Source organism: Dromiciops gliroides, chromosome 1 (genome assembly GCF_019393635.1).
Source record: "Dromiciops gliroides isolate mDroGli1 chromosome 1, mDroGli1.pri, whole genome shotgun sequence".
NCBI classification, from domain to species: Eukaryota; Metazoa; Chordata; class Mammalia; order Microbiotheria; family Microbiotheriidae; genus Dromiciops; species Dromiciops gliroides.
In genome coordinates, this window is record NC_057861.1 from 15,410,554 (window position 1) to 15,433,548 (window position 22,995).

Genomic DNA, 22,995 nt, shown 5'->3' on the forward strand with positions numbered 1-22,995 from the left:
AAGGTCATGTAGCTAGTAAGTGTAAGAGATAGAATTTGAACCCATATCTTCCCAACTCTCTAAGTCCATGACTCTATGCTCTCTCTCCTCTTCCCCCCCTTCTCTGTCTTCTCTCTGTCTCTCCCCCCTTTCCTCCCTGTATCTCTCTGTCCTTCTCTGTCTCTCATCTCTCTCTCCTTCTTTCTCTTCCTTCTCTCTCCTTTTCTCTTCTCCTCCTCTCTCCTCCTCTCTCTCCCTCCCTCTCTCTTTCTCTTTATAGTTATAGATAGATATTGATATAAAGATCTATATTGATATCTAGAGGGATGCCTTTGACTTGGGGGTTGGGACTATTAAAGTTTAAACTGGCCAACTAGCTATCAGGATGGACACACCTAAGAAGCAAGGGAGATAGGGGCAGCTAGGTGGCACAGTGGATAAAGCACCGGCCCTGGATTCAGGAGGACCTGAGTTCAAATTTGACCTCAGACACTTGACACTTAACTAGCTGTGTGACCTTGGGCAAGTCACTTAACCCCAACTGCCTCACCAAAAAAAACCAAAACCACAAAAACCCCACAAAAAAACCAAACAACCAGAAGCAAGGGAGATAAACCCATTCGGCGTGGCTGCTGCCTTATCAGCACCAAGGGACTGAGATAACTCCAGAAGTCAGGATCATCACCCCTCACTCAAGCTTTCCCCACCCCCAAAGGGAACTTTCCATAGTCAAGTGGTCACCCAATCCCTCCTCCCGCCATCCATCCTCTATAGACTTTGGCCTCCCTTCCAGTCAAGGAGAAAGGTATCTCAGGGAATCATGTCTCTGAACCATCTTCCCTTGAAGAGAAGTCTTTGACTTCCCTCTTGGTCACTTTCTCAAAGTGCCCAAATAAAAGACTTTTATTCTAATTGAATTGTGTTCGAGAGAGTGTAATTCTTTTTGGGGGGGGGAGGAGCAGGGCAATGAGGGTTAAGTGACTTGCCCAAGGTCACACAGCTAGTAAATGTCAAGGGTTGGAAGTCGGATTTGAACTCAGGTCCTCCTGAATCCAGGGCCAGTGCTTTATCCACTGTACCACCTAGCTGCCTTGAGAGTGTAATTCTTTAAAGAGGAATACCTAAGGATCCCCATCACCTATTTCCCCCGTGACACCTTCCTCAACCCAAAATGAGTCCTTGGTTCTTCAGTTTACTAGTTCTGTGACCATGGACAAATTACTTCCCTCCCAGAGCCTCAGTCTTTGAGCCCTCAATAAATTTCATCAATGATGATGACTGTGACTATTAATCCCTTCACTACCTACCCCAAAGCACTTAGCATCATGCCTGGAACATAGCAGGAACTTCCTAAATGCTGGCTGGCTGACTGGAAGTGCTTTGTAAAACTGTAATGTACAGCAGAAAGGTAAGCTACCAAGCCAGTCAATGTTCCCCTGAAGGAGAAACCAACCCCATCAATCATCCCATTTAAAAAGCCAAACTGGGATCCGAGAATTCCTCAGGATACACTAAAATCATGGAACTGCAGTATCTTAGATCAGAAAGGCCTTTAGCAGACCTCTGGACAAACCCATCCTTGATGGAAAGTGGCTGATAAAGAATCCCTGACCTGTTCTCATCTAGCCTCTGCTTGGAGGCTGTCAGGGAGTAGAAACCACCTCCTCCCATGATGCCCAACTCTGCTTTGGGACAGCTCTGATGGGTAGAAGTTTTTCCCTACGTCAAACCTAAACCTGCCTCTCTGTTCCTAGTTCTAACCTCTGGGTCCAAGTAGAACAAATATGATTCCTCTACCATGTGACAGCCCCTCAACTACTTGAAGTCTTCTTTCTGTTCTTGGCTCAGAGTAGTCAACCCCCCCCCATCCCCCATCCCCTGCCTGGAATGAATTCCATCCCTCGTCCCCCGTCTACCTGCCTGGAATATACTTCATCTCCCATCTCCCATCCCCCATCCCCCAGCCTGAAACGTACTCCCTCTTCACCTCTATCTACCCTGTCCTCCTTTAAGATGCAGCTCAAGAACCATCATCTATATGAAGCCTTTCCTGAGTCCCCTCAAATCCTAGTGCCCCTCTTCCCAATGTTTATATTTATGTGTGTTTATATTTATTATATTTATACTGTTATATATATATATATATATATATATTTCTTATTTTGGCCCAGCAATAAGGGTTAAGTGACTTGCCCAGGGCCACACAGCTAGTAAGTGTCAACTGTCTGAGGCTGGATTTGAACTCAGGTCCTCCTGACTCCAGGGCTGGTGCTCTATCCACGGTGTCACCTAGCTGCCCCGTTATATATCTTTATATGTACATATTGCCTCCCCCTTTAGATGGTAAGATCCTTGTGAGTAGGAATTCTTTCATTCCTTGGACTCGTATCCCTGTCACCTGGCATATAGTAGGTGCTTAATAAATACCCTATTGATTGACAGTAGTATCCCCTTTCTTTTCCAGGCTTACGATCCCTAGTTCCTTCAACTGGTGCTCCTATGGGAATCTCACTGGATTTGGATTCAAAAGGCCTCGACTCAGTTTTCAGGTTTGTCACTTTCAACTGAGGAGGCAGTGATAGTGTACTGGAATGAGCAATGACTCTGGAATTAGAAGAACTGGGTTTGAACCCTGACTCCATTGATAACTGCTAACTGTGTGACCTTGAGCTTGTAACTTTTCCTCCCTGACCCTCCATTTCTTCATCTATAAAATCAAGTGTTGGAGTAGAGGACATCCAAGGTTCCTCCTAGCTCTAAAGCTCTGATCTTGTGGCTACTCTCTGACCCTGAGTCACTAGCCTCAGTTTCCTTATACAATCACTAAGCATTTACTATGTGCTAAGCACTGGGGGAAAGTCTCCGTCATGGCTGGACAAGATGGCCTCTGAGGTTCCTTCTGGCTCTACAGATCTACTAAAGTCCTTTCTGACCTGAGATGCTGCAATTCCATGATCTTAGTGTATCCTGAGGAATTCCCAGACCTCGGTTAGGCTTTTAAAATGGGATGATTGATGGGGATGGTTTCTCTTCCAGGGGAATATTGACCGGCGCCCTGGTCCTGCCCAGTTACCCTCCTTTGGCCATCTTCTAGGTCACCTTCTCAAAATAGGGCTCCTGGGCAGCTAGGTGGCAGAGTGGATAAAACACTAGCCCTGGATTCAGGAGGACCTGAGTTCAAATCCGGCCTCAGACACTTGACACTTACTAGCTGTGTGACCCTGGGCAAGTCACTTAACCCTCATTGCCCTGAAAAAAAAGCACAATCAAAATAGGGCTCCTAGAAATGTTTTGGGAGCATTGCCTTCATCCCCTGTGTTTTCTGAGAGAGATGGAATAGGGGGAGGAGGCATAGGGAAGACTCTTCCAGGAGGACATAACATCTCTAGGGAAGGGGCAAGGGGCAAGTAACCTCTGGTGAAGGCTGGCCAGCAGGCATCTTGGGGACTTGCCCAGACAGCTTGGGAGATATGGTCCTGCAGGCTCGAGAGCTGCTTGTCCCCAGATCACCAGCAGAGGGAGCTGGCAGACAACGATGGAGATGAGCTACCTCAAGCTCACTGAGTCCACCTTGGCTTGGAAGGGCCTTAAGTTTACTCCCAATGAGGATCATCTAAAGGAACTAAGCATGTTTATCATGGAGAAAAGCAGACTTAGTATGGAGGGCATGACAGCTGTGTTTAAGCAACTGAAGGTCTGTCATGTGAAGGATTAGCCTTCTACGTCCCAGAGAGAACCATAGTCGAAAGAATGTGGGATTTATTTTCATATCTTCCTTGATTCCAGCCCAGAGTCTACCCACTGAGCCACCTAATTGCCTTGGAAGCTAGGTCTACCCTCTCTTTCCATCTTTAAGGCCAAGGTCCCCCCCAGCTCCTGACCACTACTCCTCCACCAGTCCATAGGGAGACCAAGAGAATGGCCACATCGGTTCAGTCACCTTTTCTCGTAGTCCAGGTCTCCCATAGAGCCGTTCATCAGCTGGTTGGGGGTCCACTTTAGGGTCATGACATCAGCAGTCTGGTGCAGAGATAGGTAGCCAGGAACAGCCTCCATGTCATCCCTCTAGAAGAGGTAGGAAGACAGAGGGAATGACTGAGCACTGAATACATTAGCATAAAACAGTGATGATGACGGCATTTATTTAAGGACTGTCAAAGATCTTTACACATGTTATTTCATTTGTTCCTAATAACAACCCCGTGAGGTAGATACTATCATTATGTCCATTTTTTCAGATGGGGAAACTGAGGCTGGGAGGCTAAATAACCTGCTCAGGAATCACACAGATGGTGTCTGAGGAAGGATTCCAATTCAAGTATTCCTGACTCTATCCACTGTACCACCACGTTGCCTGGGTCAATGATAATTAATCAATCAACACATAGTTTAAAAGTACCTTATATGAGAGGAACTGTCCGAGGTGCTAGGGATACAAAACAATGAGTGAAAGAGATCTTGCCTTCAAGGAGATTACATTCTATTAGGGGAAACATTTAAGAAACTAAAATAAGTTTTTTTTAAGTCCTGTGATCTCATTAGTGTTGGTAATTCCCAGTAAGGAAATCCTCTAGCAATGAAGGGCAGCACCTCCTCATCTTGCCTAGGGTCATATAGCCAGCATGGCTCAAAGAGGAGAATTGAACCCAGACCTTCCTGGCTTAGAGGCTGGTTCTCTATCCACTATGTCAAATACAAAATAGAGAACAAGTAAACACAAAGTAATTGCGAGGATGGGGGAGGCTTCAGAAAGACTTCATGTAGGATACAATGATTGGAGACAATTCCAAAGGACTTGTGATGAAAAATGCTCTCTACCTCCAGAGAGAGAAATGAGGAGCTCTGAATGCAGACTGACTGAAACATTTTTTCACTTTCTTTATTTCTCTTGGGGTTTTTTGTGTGCATTTTTGGCAACATGGCAAATATGGAAGTAATTTTTTACATGACTTCACGTGTATAATTGATGTCATATTGCTCTCCTTCTTAAGGGATGAGGGCATGGTAGGAGAGAGGGAAAGAATTTGGAACTCAAATATTTTTTAATTAATGCCAAAAATAAGTAAATAAATGATATGGGAAGTGGTGCCTAAGTTCAGACTTGAAGGGAACCAGAGACACAGGTGAGGAAGGAGTGGATTACCACTGTTGGGCAGCGTGCGGTAGTGCATAGAGATTCAGCCTTGGAGCCAGAAAGCCCTGGGTTCAATTCTGACATATAATGGCTGAATGACTCTGGATAAGTCACTTCTCAGTGCTCCAGATGACTCTCTGTGACTTTTTTCATAAATGGGTCACTAATCCAAATCAACAGAATGAATTTCTGCTCAGAATTTTCTATAGTTATGAAAATTCAGGTTCTGATTAATAATAATGATGATGATAGCTATTTATATAGTGACTTGCCCAGGGTCACATAGTTTCCTTGCTTTAAGAAGCCCCTAGCCCCCATAAGATCCCATTATGATCACAGGATCATTGACTTAGAAAGGGCTTTACAATCCAATCCCCCTTATTTTACATATGGGGAAACTGAGGCTGAGGGGGTTAAGTGACTTGTCCAAAGTCACACGGCTAAGATCACAGGAGACTAGGTTTAGAGCTGGCAAGCCATTTAGTCCAATCCCCTAGTTTTATAAACAAAGAAACTGAGACCCAGGGAACTGAGTGAGTCACCTGAGATTGTACAGATTAGAAATGTCAGAAGCATTTTTCCAAATTCAGTGCTCCCTCCCCTACACCAACGCTGACTCTCTCATCCCCTGCCTGACTGTACCAGCAATAACAAGAATTGATGGTCCCGACCAGACTCCTCCTTGTCACTGCCAATTTCAGTGAGAAGGACCAAGAAGCAGCCCTCAGGGTTTCCATGGTTACAGTAGCTCTTGACAACAAAGGCCAGGCAACAAGATAAAAACCCAGTTCTTCAGAAGGCATATTCCAAGATCCCGTTGCTCCTCAAGGGCTAAACACGATTCCACAATCTCTTTCTACAGCCCCCTGCCAAGTCCAGCTAAAGAGCTGAGCCCCAGGGAGTCTTTGGGACTGGAAAGCGTGGCTCATTCAGTGGATACAGATGAGAAGGACATGGGAGAATGGCCCAGGAGTCTGGGGGTCAGCTGGGAGGAAGCAGGGACAGGGAGGAGACAGTCAGTGCTGACAATGTAAAATAATGGCAGGGACGTTGAATTTGGAATCAAATAGCCTAAAATTATAGCATCCCAGGACTAGAATTAGAAGGGACATAGAAGTATCTGGTTCAATATTCTGTATGTCCTTCGGTCACTTAACAAACAATAGCAATGAGGATACAAAGAAGGGGGGCAGGTAATGATCCCTGTCCTCAGTGAGCTCACATTTAATTAGGGAGACAATGTGTTAAAAATATACAAGATACATACAGAATAGAAGAGAGATAATCTTATAGGGGAGGTCTGCTAGGTGGCACCATAGCGCACAGAGTAGCAAGCCTAGAAGGCAGGAAGACTCGTTTCTGAGTACAAATCTGACCTCAGACACTTGCTAGATGTGTGACCCTGGGCAAGTCACTTCACTTTGTTTACCTCACTTTCCCCATCTATAAAATGAGCTGGAGAAGGAAATGGCAAAACACTTTGCCAAGAAAACTTCAAATAGGGTCATGAAGAGTCAGACACGAATGAAACAACCACAATCTCGTAAGGGACGTCACCAGCAGTGGCTACTAGGATGGAAGGTGGGTGATCAGGAAAGACCCCCTGCAGAAGGAAAATAATTTGGAGCTCAAAAAATATTTTTAATGAATGTTAAAAACATTTCTTACATGGAATTGGGAAATAGGGGGCAACTAGGTAGGCAGTGGCTAGAGCAATAGACCTGGAGTCAGACAGACCGGAGTTCAAATCTAGCCTCAGACACTTACTGTGTGGCCCTGGGCAAGTTTTCTTATCTGTAAAATCAGCTGGAGAAAAAAAATCAGCAAACCACTCCAGGGATCTTTGCCAAGAAAACCCCAAAAGGGGTCACGAAAAGTCAGACACAACTGAACTACAGCAAATTTTTAAAAACTGGGAAATGTTTAATGAAATTAATTTAAAATTGTTTAAATTACAAAAATAAATAAACTGTAAGTTACGATGTTTCGAAGATTCTTGTTTCATGGAACCCCAAACAGCATCCAGATTCTAGGGCCTACTGAGGTGGGGGAGGGACAAGGAACCAGAGAACAGACAATGAGATGAGCCCGCAGGAGAGCACAGCTAGGCGGCTCTCCTCTTTAACTGGGGGAGGACGGAATAATGAGTCCGCGACCGGCCCAGAGCTCAGTCTGACACTCACCGGTTGAACCAAGACATTATTCTTGCCGTAGAGCAGTGTGGCCCGGGAGTTCTGATGCAGGGACTCCACATAGTCCCGGGCAGAGAGGGAAGGCCGGTCGTCCATGCTGCCACTTGAATGTCGCTTCTGGATCTGGGAGTGTGGGGGCAGAGGGGGATGGGATGGAAGGGGTCTTGAGTGATGTTCTGAGCCCCAGGCCCCTTCTCCCCTGACCTGAGGTCCTCTCCTTCTCCCTGGCCCCATCCCCAAGGCCCACTCACACAAAGCGCCGGGCGCTTGGTAGGAGAGTCCTGCCGGAGGTGGGAGCTGTGGATCCGGTGCCGCTGGACCAGTTCGTCGGCTGAGGGGTCTGTCCAGAAATGGTCTGCTGTCTTCATCTTGGTGTATTCCAGGGCACAGGGGCCGACTGGGGGCAGAAGGATCCATCAGAGCCCAAACAGCCAGCCCAGGGCCCAGCTCTCCCCTCCCCTTTGCCCGACACAGAATCCTGATAGCTGATAGAGCACAAGCTTTCTGAGGGCAGGCATGGTTTCAATTTTGTCTCTGTGTCCCCAGTGCTTAGCACAGAGTCAGTGCTTGATAAGCATTTATGGTGCAGTGGATAGAGCACCGGCCCTGGATTCAGGAGGACCTGAGTTCAAATCCAGCCTCAGACCCTTGACACTGACTAGCTGTGTGACCCTGGGCAAGTCACTTCACCCCAATTGCCTCACCAAAAAAAAAATTCTTAAAAAAAGAATAAGCATTTATTATGCACCTACTGGAGAATTCAACATTTATCAGATACATAAATATAAAAGAAAATACACACTAATAAATGGGGGTGGAGGATGAGGAAAGGGACATTCAGGAAAAGCTTCAAGTAGACAGGTACCTAAGCTGGACTTTGAAGGAAGCTGGAGATGCTAAGGGAGCTCAGGAGAAAAGGGGGGAACTTACCTAGCAAAGAAGCAAGGATGGGGCCATCAACAGGGTCCATCAAGAGAGCCTCCTTCTCGTAGTACTTACTAGCAGGAAGGTAAAGGAGGCATGAGTATGAAAGGTCCACAGCAGAGGGAAGAAATCCATACAACCTGAAGTATTGCCATTGTCATAGCAGCCCACCTTTCAGGGTGCTTTACAATTTACAAAATTTTTTTTAATGTGTATCATCTCATCTGAGTCTTTAATACTGTTGGGGTTTTTTTTGCAGGGCCAATGAGGGTTAAGTAACTTGCAGCTAGTAAGTGTCAAGTGTCTAGAGCCGGATTTAAATTCAGGTCCTCCTGAATCCAGGGCCAGTGCTTTAATACTGTTAATACGAACACTGGCTATGCAAAGACCATAATAGTCTTTTTCCTCAAAGAGCTTACAAACCCTGAAATAGAGCCCTGAAGGACACAAACAGGTCATTCTGTAACTGAGCCCTGCATGTAGAAGCAGCAACTGCAGAAGAAATCATAGGAATGTAAGTTACATTGAATTGACTTCCTACTATTTTGAGGGAAAGGGCTAAAATGCAGGAAGAATATCAGATAGGAAGGAATCTTTGACGTGGCATTCAAGGCTTTCTTACAATCTGGCTCCAAGTTTCCCTTTCAAGCATATTTCATATGATGCATTTTCCGTTCCAGTCAAACATCATTTCCCACCACTGTGCCTTTGCCGTGACCATCCCTCATGTCTAGCAGATCCTCCTTTCTCACCTCTACCTTTCAGCATCCTTAGGATGTGAAGATCACAATTTTAGAGCTGAAAGGGACCTTGGAGACCACTGGTCCAACCCCCTCATTTTACAGAGATAGAACTGACTTGTCTAAAGTCATAGGGACCAAAGAAAAGGGTGGGCTTTCAAACAAAGGCCTCTGACTGCAAAGTCAGTGATCTCTTCACTGACCGTGAAAGTCCACCTCATCTAGGAAACCTGTGATTCCCTGCTCTGAATTTCCCTAAAACACCCAATCAGGATCTCTTCTTGGCCCCTGTCACTCCTCACTACCTTGCATTCTCCATTGTGTACCCACTGTTCCCTCCAGGAGAATGTAAGCTTTTTGAGGAAGGGTCTTTGCGCTCCCAGTGCCTAGTGCTACACCTGGTATGTTGTAGGTAACTCAGAGATGTTGACTACGAATGTTTGTTGAGTCCAATATGGGCCCAGTTTGGGGAACAGCCACTGTTGGAAACAGACTTTTCCTCCCTGCCCTTCTCAGCCCAACGCAGCCCCCAGACTCACCTGCTGTTCTCTACCAGGTAATGTACAATTTTATCCAAGACCTTTTCGAACAGGGCCGTGCGGATCCACAGGTGCTTGAGAGCCTGGGGGGACAGGTTGGGCAGCTTGGGCAGCTTCCGAACGTTCTCCTGGAGACCCTGGAGCTGGTTCCTCCTTTGGTGACAGGAGCAGAGAGACTTGAGGGCTAATCGAGAAAGTTTTCCCACACCAGGGCCACAACATGCCTTGAGACAGTCCTCCCCACCTCCCAGCTCCCCAACAGCCAACGCAAAGCCATTCTAACATCATAGATTTAGAGCCAGAAGGGATACTAGAAAGCTAACTTAGAAAGCCCAACTCTCCCATTTTACATGAAGAATCTGAGGCACCAATGTAAGTTAAGTCATTGGCCTGGGTACACGCATCTAGTAAGTATTTGAAGCAGAATCTGAACCCAGGTCTCCTTGAGTCAGAGTCCATTACCCTATCCCTCTGTACCATAAGGCACTTTGTGCAGTGTAGAGAGTGCTGAGTCTGGAGTCAGGAAGACATGAGTTCAAATCCAGCCTTAGATACTATGACCCTGGGCAAGTCACTTAACCCTTGTCAGCTTCAAATGCAAAATGGAGATAATAAAATCACCTACCTTGCAGGGTTATAAAACAGTTAGCACAGTTATTGGCATATAGTAGGTGCTATATAAGTGTTTACTCCCTTTCCTTTCCCATGTTGCCTCTCAAGAAGGTAGCCAGGTCATAAAAGGGTTTTGGGGACCTGAGAAGAACACCCAGATACAAAATTGGCAAAGTGAAGACTGAAATTCCTTCCTAGCTGAAGAAGAGAACCCTCTCTCAACAAAAATGAGAAAGCAACAAAGTTTAAATGCAAATACCCCTAGGAAAGAAAAAAAACAGGGTCTCTTTCAGACTAAGGTGTGAATGACTTGTTATCAGATTCTGAGAAGAGAGAAAAGGAAGAGAGCTATTGTTACATATGTTAGACAGTAAGCTCCATAAACACAGGGACTTTGCCTTTCAAATTTTTTGTTTTATTTTACTTTTTTTTTTTTTTCCAGGGCAATGGGGGTTAAGTGACTTGCTAGTGTCAAGTGTCTGAGATCAAATTTGAACTCAGGTCCTCCTAAATCCAGGGCCAGTGCTTTATCCACAGCGCCACCTAGCTGCCCCTTATTTTACTCTTAATCAGTAAGTATTTATTTTCTTTCCTTCTCCTTTCCCCTCTATCAAGAAATAGGGGAGGGGAGGCAGGAATAAAACCAAGCCTGAAACAAATGCATGCTGTCAAGCAAAACGGATTCTTGTATTGACTGTATCAAGAATCTTGTCTTCTATTACTTTTGGACTTCCACTGCACAGAACCAGTGGCTGATTAATGAATGATGCTTGTTATTAAACATATCTATTAAATGAAGGAGAAGTATTGTTGACTGTCCCTCCTCCCCTCCCCCCACAAAAAGACGGCTTCCTTGAGAAAGATTCCTTCCCTCCAAGCTGCCCCCCCAGTTCATTTCCACTTGACTTTGACCTTGGGAAATGCTAGGTTGGGGGAGCACTGAGCACGACCCTTGCTCATCACTCACGCGTTCTCGATCAGCTGTTCCAGGTCTTGAACCTTGCGGGACAGCTCTTCCGCAGGGGCAAAGCTCTTCCCCACCTTCATGAACAGGGCTGCGATCTTGTTGCTCCGAAGGAAGCCCGCTGCCCGGCGCTTCAGGCCATACAGCACACACGCCTCCACGGCAGCTGTGGGGGACACAGTCACGGGGCGGGGGTCAGAGACTTAGCCCTGGAAGGGACCTTTGAAGCTCTTTGGCCCAATCCCCTCATTTTATAAGTCGGTGTCACACAAGCATGGAAGCATCAGTTAAAGAGCTGGGCATCTTTAACCTGGAAAAGAGAAAATTGGGGGGCCTGTGGGAGCTGTCTTCTGGTATCTGAAGGCGGTCATCTGGAGGAGAGGCTGGCCTTGCTTCCTTAGGACCCGGGGGCAGACCCAGGAGCAGTAGGTGGGAGGAAGTTTCAAGGAAGTTGGTTGAAGTTGGAAGTCAGGAAAAATCTCCTCTGAACAACAACTACCCCAAATGGGGTTGGGTCTACTGGAGAAGTCCCAGGCTTCCCCTGGCTGACTCCCGTCAAGCAGAGACAGCAGACCACTCATCCTGCAAGTTATAAGATTGACTGGGACGTCCCTTCTGGCTCCCAAATTCTGAGATTCAATGAAAGTGACCCCAAGGGAGTCCATTCCCCATTTGGGGACTCAGTTTCTTCATCCATAAAATGGGTCAAAGGACCACAGATCCAGGCCAAAAGAGAGCCTGTCAGTGGGTCAGACGACCACTGCCCCAGAGCTGGAAGGGACTTCAGAGGCTGTCTGGTCCTGTCCAGCCCAAGAAGAGAGTGTGGCTTAGGCACCACTTAAACACTAAGGCAAAGCCTCCCGCCTCTCAAGGGGACCTTTTCCACGTGGGAATTCAAGCTTTCACGTCCTTTTCACGAATTCTGCCCAATTTGGCTCCGAGGAGCTCAGTCACCCAGGAGGCTTCTGGGTGGGAAGGTGGCCACTCCATACACCCTCTTCCAGCCGATCTGGGTCCTTGTGGAATATTGGCTCCCAGAGGAAGACTCCAAGCTGCCCATGGGGCTATTCGGTCATGTTCATGCTGATGACCTGCCAGGGAAAACCCCTGGATTTGGAGTCAGGGAACCTAGGTTTGAATACCAGTCCTGCCACTTGGCTGCAGAGTGACCTTGGGTAAGTCACTTCCCCTCTGCTGGGCCTCAGTTTCCCCATCTGTAAAAGGAGGAGGTTGGACTAGATGTCTCTTCCAGCTCTAGATTTGGGAAACAAAGATGCCTGTCTATGCTTTGAAATAAAAAAATGTTTAAAAACTTTATCCTAGACAGTGAGTAGAACCCATTGCTACAGCAGCTATAATGCTATGTTCACCCATTCTTCCTGTTATTCAATGCTACTCTCCAGGGCTTTCCATCTTTCCTCTGCTACTCTGCCTGGCACACGGTGCCCCACAGGCCTGCTGGAGACAGGAGGATGGGTGGGTTAACCTTCCCTGCCAGGCTGGCAGGATTCCACCCCTGAGGCTGGGGAGAGTGAATTATTAACACACCCACCACACTATTTTCTGAGGCCTTGGCAAGGAATCTATGGAGGCAGTGCCAGTTCCCTCCCTGAAGTCCATTGTATGCCCAGGGTCCTGCGTACAGGGAAGTAAGCCAGGGCTCCATCCAGTGTATCCATCAAAGCCTCCCTATGCAGAGGATGGGTACAGGCATTGGCACATCTGACCTTTGCAATCAACCCAGCCCGGAGGCTGGGTGGGGATTATCAGCTCCATTGAATAGATGAGGAAACTGAGAACCAAGAGGTCAAGTACAAAGTCATGTAACAAACTGATAACAGAGCCAGGGAGGGCAGGGAGAAGAATGGAGATGGCCCATGACAAAGCCCCAAGGGATGCTTAGAGGGAATGTGCAGGTAGGTGAGTGTGAGACCACATGGCCTGAGATGATAATTCTGCTACTTCCTTCCTGAAGGGAGACAATTCGCCTCTCCAGGAGTCTGTTTCCCAGTAACTGAAGAAATCCTTCTTCCTACCCTCTCTCCCCAGAAGCCCCCAAACCCCTGCCCCATCAAACCCAAATGCCACAAAGCTGCCAGGCCTGAACAATGCCCAGGTTCCATATAAACAGCTCATCTGCTTGGCTCTTCCCATGAATAAACTGAGTCTGGTGCCCTTATGCCTCTGGCTGGTCACTGACGGCTAATTTGAGGGCAGAGGCCTCATGTTTTATTCCTCCAACAGAACATGACAAGCCACCACTTGGCTCCGGCCTATAGAAGGCGGCCAGGGATGGAGGAGGACCTGGGGATTGATGACCCAGCCTCAGGGAGAGCAGCCAGCCAACTCCTGCCTTCTGTCTTTCTGTTGTTCTGGGGGTGAGATTCCACATTCGACAGAGAAGTATTTGTGTTCTTACACAGGCAAACACTGTGGCTTTCAAATCCTCAGCAGCCAGCAAAGCTCTCTTCATAGTGATTATATATGTAATTATATATGTATATGTAGTCTATGTTAGAGTACATGTGTGCATGTGTGTATATACATGTCTATATATGAGAGAGGGAGCAAAGAGAGAGATGGAAAAGAGAGAGCAGAGAGAGAGAGATGGAGAGAGAGAAAAGAGAAAGATGGAGAAAGGAGAGGCAGGAGAAAGAGAAGAGGGGAGAAAGAAAAGAGACAGAGAGAGGAGAGATGGAGAGAGAAAGGAGAGACAGAAGAGAGAAAGAGATGGAGAGCGACAGGAGGAGAGGAGAGAGAAGAAAAAGAGAGAGACAGAGAGATGGAGAGAGAAAGGAGAGAGAGAAAGCTGGAAAAGAGAGAGATGGAGATAGAGAAAGAGATGGGAAAAGAGAAGACAGATGGAGAGAGAAAAGAGAGAGAAGAGAGGAGAGAGAGCTGAAGAGAGAAGAAGGAGATGAAGAGTGTGAGAGTGAGAGTGAGAGTGACAGCAAAAGAGAGCTAGAGAGAGCGAGCGCGAGAGCGAGTGCACAAGCGAGCTGCTGCATCTACCAGATCAACAAACAGACAAAAGGGACCCCACAGGCTGAAAGCTAAATGCACTTGTCACCTTTCTGAAATCAGGCACTACTCAGGTTGGTCACAGCTAAAAGCAGAGGTGAGTTGTCCACGACCATCTACTTGGTCAGTGTAAAATCACAGAGAGGGATGAGATGGTCCTAAGGTCCACGTTAGCTCTACAATCTAAGATCCAAGACTTCTCAAGCCAGAGAACAAACTCACATCCAATGACGTGGATGCAAACCAGGTGCTCTGTCCACTACAGCTTCCTGCGTGTTAAGGGTTGGCTGGAAAGACAAGAGAGCCATGGCTGTACCCTCCAGCCCTCTTCTCATCCCTCTCTGTGATTTTACACTGACCAACTAGACAGTCGTGGACAACTCACCTCTGATCTTAGCTGTGACCAAAGGCTGACGGTGCCCTGTGATGCCTCTGCTGATTTTGACCTTAAGGGTCACCAGTTTCAGCCAAACAGCTCAATTCCTCTAGAAAGGAAGACCATAGAGTAAATTCTAGACCCCCACCCTGGGGTCTCTCAGCACCATTGCGGGAGGCCCACAGACTCTTCTCTTGTACCAACAATGCAAATAGCATGCCCACCTCAATGTATGTTCCAACACAAATTCATAATTCACTGGTGGCATCTGATAAGGACAGGGTGGGCCCACTGGTATCTTATCCTGAACTGGACCTTTACTAGGGGAGGTTGGGGGGAAGACGGTGAGCAAGTCAGTCCCGTCCCAATGTTGTAATGGACAAAGGGGGCTTCAAAACACTGGCTTTGAAATCACACTGGCTGTCAGAGTTGGAAGTGACTTCAGTGACCTCCCAGTCCATACCGCCACCACCACCTAGCATTTCTTTCTTTTTTTTTTTAGTGAGGCAATTGGGGTTAAGTGACTTGCCCAGGGTCACACAGCTAGCAAGTATCTGGGGCCAGATTTGAACTCAGTTCTTCTTGATTCCAGGTCCAACACTCCAATCACTGTGCCACCAGCTGCCTCTTTCCCATCTCCATTAATTTTTTTTTTCAAATGAATTTACTTACCATGCCTCTCCCATCCTGCCCTTGTCAATTTTTTTTTGGTGAGGCAATTGGGGTTAAGTGACTTGCCCAGGGTCACACAGCTAGCAAAATTTTTAAATAATATTTTCCCCGATTGCACGTAAAAACAATTTTAACATTCATTTTTTTAAAAAGATTTGAGTTTCAACTTCTTCTCCCTCCCTTTCCTCACCCCTCCCTGTGAGAGAAAGCAATTTAATATAGGTTCTCCAAATGCAGTCATACAAAACATTTCCATATTAGTCATGTTATGAAGGAAAACACAGACAAAAAACCTAAGAAAAATAAACTTTAAAAAGTCTGCTTTGTTCTGCATTCAGGCTTCATCAGTTCTTTCTCTGGAGGTGGATAGCATTTTTCATCATGAGTCCTTTGAGATTGTCTTAGATCATTATTGCTCAGAATAGCTAAGTCATTCACAGCTGATCCTTGTACAATATTGCTGTTACTGTCTGTACCTGTCAAATTGACTTCTTGAACCCAAGTGTAAGACTTTATATTGATCCCTATCCTATTTCATCTTCTTCAACCATAGCCAACATTCTAGTCTGTCAAGATCTTTGTGAACCTTGACTGGTATTCCTTGAGTTTGCCATTCCTCTTAGCTTTGTGGCAGGTACCATTTCTGTTCTTATCTAAGTCACTGGAGGCAGCTAGGTGGCGTAATGGACAAAGCACCAGCCCTGGATTCAGGAGGACCCAAGTTCAAATCCAGCCTCAGACACTTGACACTCACTAGCTGTGTGACCCTGGGCATGGCACTTAACCCCCATTGCCCCGCCCCCCAAAATCACTGGTAAACATGTGAAACTACATGGGACAGTTGATTTTTCTCACAATATCCCTGTAGTTAAGCACTTCCATCCCATTTTTACAAAGAAGGAAACCAAGGCTCAGATAGGCAACCCCAGGGATAAGGGACAAGAGCCAGGATTCAAACTCACACCATCCAACTACAAGTTCAGTGATGTTTCCACCATATGACACCATTGCTCAAAGTTGTCATCTCAAGGCTTTGAATGAACAGAGATAAAGCATTTTCCAGTGGATAAGATGAACCCCAAACAGGGAACCTCTTTTCATAAAGGGCAGCCACTAGACTCACCACAGAAAGAGATGATATGGCTGCTGTCTTCATGAACAAACTTCCGAGTCACAGCCTCTTCCATGATCTGTTTTACCTGTGGAACAAAGGGAATAGAGGGAAGAACAAGCATTTATTGAGTGCCTACTATGTTCCAGGAATTATGCTAAATGCTTTACAAATATGATCTCAGTTGACCCCTCACAATAATCCTGGGAGGGATCCCATTTTATAGTTGAAGAAACTGAGGCAGAGTGACTTGTTCGGGATCACACAGTCAATGTGTCTGAGGCTGGATTTGAACTCAGGTCTTTCTGATTCCAAGCCCAGCATTCTGACCACTGTACTACCTGGCTACTTCAAAGGGATACTGAGTAGGAAATTAACAAAACTCATCCACAGAGAGACATCTTTTCTGAGGCTCAGAATGAGGCTTTCTAACATTCTCCTGAGAATACAAATGTTTCACTTTTCCCAATACTCTTGTGCTAAGTAGAAAGGGAAGGGGGAACAAGGAATGGGGTCATTACTTATGGGTTACCCTGAACCCCTGGGGGAAATTGGAATAAGTCAACAAACAGAAAAAACCTCATCAATGACAATTATCTGGGGCTTTAAAGTTGGGAAATCCCTTTAAATACATTCACATTTGGTCCTCACGGCAAATCTGTGAGGTAGGTATGAAAGGTCTTAATCTTATTCTACAAATGAGGAAACTGAGGCAGACAAAGGTGAAGTGACTTGCCCAGGGTGACATAGCTAATAAGTACCAGAGGCAAGATTTTATATTTAGGTTTTCCTGGCTCCAAGTTCAATATAATCTGAATTCAGTTGGGGGAGGGGGGATTTAGAGTCAGAGGAACAGGATTCAAATCTTCCCACTGTCACTCAGTACCAGTGAGACCTTGGCTTCAAGACCTTGTGTGACTTTGGGGCAGTCACTTAAAGTCTCTGGGCCTCAGTTTCCTCATCTGAAAAATGTTGGGGGGGGCAGCTAGGTGGCACAGTGGATAAAACACCAGCCCTGGATTTAGGAGGACCTGAGTTCAAATCTGACCTCAGATACTTGACACTTACTAGCTGTGTAACCCTGGGCAAGTCACTTAACCCCACTGCCCCGCCAAAAAAAATGTCGGGGTTTGAGCTGGATAGTCTCCAAGGTCCTTCCATCTCCTGACCTGTGATTGTTCATTATGTAGCACCTGAGCCAAGCTTCACAGAACAAACAATTGAAAAACAGGAGTTGGACAAGCCGGAGGCCAGGGTCGAGCTGACCCAGAAAGCTAAAACAGTGAGAATCCTATCGACTCCCACTTTTCACAAAACAGTTGTCACAAAACAGTTTCCTCGTAACCACATCTGTGAGGTGACTCAGTGAGTCCTGTTCTCCCCATTTTAAAGATGAAAAAGCTGAAGCCCTAATTGAGGAGATATGACATGAAGCAGTGGGTAGACATAGAAGATCTGGGTTCAAATCCCAACCCTGACACTTACTAGCTGTATGACTCTGGGCACTCCCTTCTTCTTTCTCTGGGCTTCAGTTTCTTCATCTGTAAAATGAGGGGATTGACCTCATTGGCCTCTAAGTCTTTTAACTCTAAGATTCTCTGCCCAGGGTTCCACAGAAATGTCTTGTGGGATTTGGTCCCCAACCTTCCAGCTCCAAGAACTGTTTTCACTATGTTATTGTCTCCCCAGACTCCTCCTCCATCAGGTTCTGAGGAGAGACCAGAGTCTTAGGCACCTAGACTAACGGTGGGGTATCGTGGTGGGATCAACCAACTGGAAGGTTGGAAGATGGGATTCATCCCCTTGTCTCTAGGATAAGCCATTTGTAGATTTGTCTTCTACACAACACCGTTCCTTCCGCAAGGAGGTAATTTTACTTGCCCAAGATTACATTGGTTAAACTCCCAACCTTTCCTCTTCTCCATGGTCATCTACCCCGTTATAACCTAATTACAACCTGGGCACCTGTACCATAGCCACTCAAGCAATATTCAGCTCGCCCATCCTGCTGTACCTTCCCCTGGATTATCTCATGAGCCCAGAAGGTCAGCCTGCCCTACCCCCCATCCTCCTTTTGGTTGGGAGCGTCTGCTGGCTCAGAGCTCTGGTGAGCAAGAGCCCACCTCCTCCTCCTCCCTTTTCAGTTTTGGTGGGACAATGAATCACACAAAACGTGAAGACAGAGATGGGCTGTGAAGTGTTTCACATATCTCAGTATGCTCTATTTCCATAGGAGCCTAGGGGACAGAGCATCAGGTCTTATCTTGGATCTCAAATCCCAAGACCTGACATCAAAAATATTCTCCTAAGCTTTAGCCCTCCAGGAGTGGCCAGTGAGTCTAGAGAGATGCAGACAGACAGACAGATACACACATTCACTGTGCCCAAAGTTACATGACTAATCAGAAACATTCTAAAGAATTCAGAAAGTGTTTTTCACATTTTCCTAATAATAATAACTGTAACAACCACTACATTTCTTTTTTTTGTTTGTTTGTTGTTGTTTTGGGGGGGGGTTGGGGGGTTTGTTTGTTTTTTGGCGGGGCAATGGGGGTTAAGTGACTTGCCCAGGGTCACACAGCTAGTAAGTGTCAAGTGTCTGAGGCCAGATTTGAACTCAGGTCCTCCTGAATCCTGAGCCGATGCTTTATCCACTACACTCTCTGAGACTCAGAGAGGGTTATGTCAGCTAATAAGCATCAGAGGTGGGATTCTAACTCAGGTCTTTCCTGGCCCAGAATCACAGAATGTCAGCTGCCCCCATTCCCTGTTCTCAATGTTATTTTTATTCAGTTGTTTTTAAGTCATATCTGACTCTTTGTGACCCCATTCAGGGTTTTCTCAGCAAAGATACTGGAATGATTTGCCATTTCCTTCTCCAGCTCATTTTACAGATGGGGAAACTGAGGCAGGCAGCAACGACATGACTCTTCTCTGGACTTCAATTTCCACATCTGTAAAAAGGAGAGTTTCTAAGGTTCCTTCCAGCAGCAGAGCTGAGATCCTTTGAAAAGCGATTAAATCAGACCAAGGAGCATTATACAGCCTCTGCTCCAGACAAGGCGCCCTGCCCGGGCCTCTCTGCAAAATCACAGCCCTCTTAGTCAGTACTCTGGATGCAGTCACTGCAGAAGGAGGCAGAGGGGCCCAGCAGACTCCCTGATAAGAGCAGGTGGGCACCTCTGGAGGCCCAGAGAGTTGCACAGGTGGGGGCAGCCACGGGGAAGCTGACTGTCTCTAGCCTGGGCTCCCCTTTGGGCCAAGTCCCCAAAGGCTGAGGGCCTTCTCCCAGGGTTCCCTCTCCTCGCCTCCTTCCTGGGAGAGAGGGTGTGTTCACATATAATCCAATTAACCAGGAATGTAGCAGGAAGTGGTTTGTCAGCTGGCCCAAGATGTTCCTTCCTGAATGAAGCTAGAGAGAGAAAGGGGAAGAAGGGGAGGGGGAGAGGAAGCACTGGGAACAGAGAAACAGAAGGACTGATATCAAACAGCTGACCCTGGGGAGAGGACGGGGCTGGGCTTGGGGCTCTGAAAGAATGGTCTAGAGGGAAGAGACTAGAACAAAGAATGCAGGGCTCAGGGCTTGGTTAGGGGGATTGAGAACAGGGAATGCCAGAGCTAGGAAAGGCCTTAGAACACAGAAAGTGAGAGCTGGGAGGGGCCTTAGAACACAGAAAGTGAGAGCTGGGAGGGAAGTTATCAGAGCTGGGAGAATATATGACCCTAAGAACTTTTTAACTCCAACTTTGGAGCCAGTCAGCTGATATATTCCCCACCCAATTCATTGTCCAGCTTCCAATGATAGATTTCTCTTCCCTTCTGCCTAAAGCCCAGTGCTGGGGGTGGGGTGGGGGGATGGGGGGTACAGATCATGTTGATCCCACAATACTGCTCACTATTTCCCATCTCCCTCCTGGCCTGAAAGGAGCAAGGGCACTCAAGGCCACCCCACAAGCCCTCAGCCCCCTCCCTGCCCATGCCAACCATCTCAGAGAGGCAGCCATCTGCCCTCCACCCCTCAGGAGAAGACCTGAAGTAGGCTACTCCACAGGCCGTCTGTCTACCTCCTCCTCATTGGTCACTAGACTTGTGCTGGGCCCCATCTGTTGTTCCCACAAAGGGAAATGGTCCCCTTCAAGGAGAGACAGCCTAGCATTTCTCCAAAGGAGACCTTAATGAGGAGTGAGGAGACCTGGGCTGAATCCCAACTCTGCCACTCAGTGACAGACAGAACATGTCACTTCTCAGCTCTGAGACTCAGTTTTCTCATCTGCAAAGGGATGGGTTTGAGCTGAATGCTCTTGAAAGTCCCACCCAGATTCGACATTCTGTCTTCTAAGATCCCTCCCAGCTCTGATAGTCTCTGTTCTGAGCTCCATCCAACCGCCCCTATTATTCTTTGCCCAAAGAATTGTAGGTTTGGGGGCTTTGTCCCATCATGGGCATGTCTGGGACGTACGACTGGGTTTCTGGACCCACATTCTGCTCATTGCTCATCCTTGACCTTGAGTGATTTGCTCTGAACCTCCACCCCCTCACCACCCCATAACCATCTGTAAAGTGACAAACATTTCCATCCCTCCTCTCCCAAGACAGTGAAGAAGCTGCTGAAACTGCTTTGTGTACTGTATTATTAAATTGCACTGCATTCCTTCTTTTTAAATGTTTAAAACATTTTTATTTAAAGTTCTGAGCTCCAAATTCTAGCCCTTCTCTCTCCCTGAGACAGTAAGTAAATCAGATATAGGTTATACATATTGCATTCCTTATAATAAATAACCTGGCCAGGTTAGATGGGTTTACTAACCCACTGTATAGATAGGGAAATTAGGCAGAGAGAGGCCAAACAATTTGCCCAAGGTCACCCAGTACATTGAGATTATTACAAGAAATGAACCCATGTCCCCTGCTGGCCTGCTGGTCACCAGGTCCCTGTGGCAGGCCAGCAAGGTGCCAAGGTCTTGTCAGCTCAAGGATACCTGCTTCTGAAAAGTATTTCTCAGACTTGAACCGAGACGGGAATGAATGACTCACAAGCCTCCTTTGGGAAGCTCTGCCCGTGTGAGTCTGTCGCCATGGCAAAATTCCACCCCCCATGCAGCTACAATCCAACCCATTGTTTCCAATGTAATTCAATGGGAGTCACCGAGGAGTTAGATGGCAGGGACAGGAGGGAGTCAGGAGAGAGGGAAAGAAAGAGAGAGGGAGAGAGGAAATATGATTCTGGGCAGAAACCAAGCCTGGAATAAAACCTGACAGCAGAGCAAGATTCCTACAAAGCCAGGAGAAGGGTGAAGAGGACCCTAATTCAGCTGTTCTCCAGGTCAGTTATTGGAGAGCAGAGTTATCTTCTTTTAAAGGGCAGTTGTAAGCACATACAAGACTGTCTCTCTCTTTTTTTTTTAGTGAGGCAATTGGGGTTAAGTGACTTGCCCAGGGTCACACAGCTAGTAAGTGTTAAGTGTCTGAGGCCGGATTTGAACTCAGGTCCTCCTGAATCCAGGGCCGGTGCTCTATCCACTGTGCCACCTAGCTGCCCCAAGACTGTCTCTCTTTATCCTGCCCCATGGTAGAGACCCTCAGTCAGCCAGACCCTGATTCGTCCCAGAAGTTACTGGATTTGGGGCCAGCCTAGCATGTCATGAGGGTTCTAATCCCTGGGCTGACCCACTGGGCGACCTCATAGAATAGTTAACATTTATAGAATCCCTTTAAAGTGTGCAAAGTGCCTTACAAATATTATCTCACTTGATGCTCACAACAGCCCTAGGAGAGATGTGTTATTATTAACTTCATCTTACAGATTAGGAAACTGAGGCAGGCAGCAGTTAAGTGACTTTCCCTAGGTCACACGGCAATCATTGTCTGAGGCAAGATTTGAACTTGAGGCTTCCTGATCAGGTCCAGAAATCCATCCACCATACTGCAGAGCTGCCTGAAAGAACGATCTTAGTTCTCTAGATTTCAGCTGCCTAATGTCAAAAGAGAAGGTTGTATTTGATGACTCCCCTAGGTCCCTTCCAGCTCTAGGTCTAAAATTCTTTGATTCTAGTGCAATTCTCTCATTTAGCCCGAGGAAACTAAAACCTAAAGAGGAGATGTGATTTCCCCAAGGCCATAAAGGTAATAAGGAACTGAACAGTCTGCAAGGTTTCTTTGATGTCTGAAATCCTCTGTTCTAAGGTCCTTTCCAGCTCTAGCATTCTATGTTCTGAGTTTGTTTGCAGCTCTGACATTATATGGTAGAAGGTCCCATCCAGTGCAATAGTCTAGGTTAGAAGCCCCAGCCCAGCCCAGCTGACATTCTCTGTTCTAAGCCCCTCTGAGCTCTGATATTCTCTGCGCTAAGATCCTTTCCAGGAGGCAGCAGAGAAAGTAAAGTTCAAGTCTCCTGTGTGTCTGAGAGAGGACAGTATGAGGACATTGAGACAACAGACTTTGCCTCCCTGCCCCTACCAAATCAGGAAAAGGGAGGGTAGTGAATATAAACAACACGACTCTCTTCACCATTCACCTCGCTAACACCGCTCCACAGAAAAATGCTGGGCCTGATCCCCAAGAAGTCTCAACTTCAGCTGAGGGTGGCAGTGACAGGCAAGACCAGGAAATTTCCCAGGCAGGAAGGAGAGGAAAGGAGGAACTGGGCTGGTGTGGGAGCTGTCCGATCAGCACTTGCCTGGTCCCTGGCCCAGTTCGAGGAGTTCTTTCTGGCCACAGCCCAGAAGGATGGC

General features: G+C 46.8%; 1 protein-coding gene across 2 annotated transcripts in view; it reads right to left on the minus strand.

Annotated features, from left to right (window-relative positions):
• The window catches only part of SGSM1 (small G protein signaling modulator 1), a 105,833-nt gene that overhangs the window by 46,181 nt on the left and 36,657 nt on the right, over positions 1–22,995 (minus strand). For both annotated transcript variants that reach the window (XM_043963667.1, XM_043963658.1), the window contains exons 3-9: positions 16,277–16,352; positions 11,088–11,250; positions 9,509–9,661; positions 8,236–8,303; positions 7,557–7,702; positions 7,297–7,428; positions 3,920–4,044 (exon numbers count right to left, since the gene is read on the minus strand). In XM_043963667.1, coding sequence (XP_043819602.1) covers positions 3,920–4,044; positions 7,297–7,428; positions 7,557–7,702; positions 8,236–8,303; positions 9,509–9,661; positions 11,088–11,250; positions 16,277–16,352 — 863 coding nt within the window. The remainder of the gene's footprint in view (positions 1–3,919; positions 4,045–7,296; positions 7,429–7,556; positions 7,703–8,235; positions 8,304–9,508; positions 9,662–11,087; positions 11,251–16,276; positions 16,353–22,995) is intronic.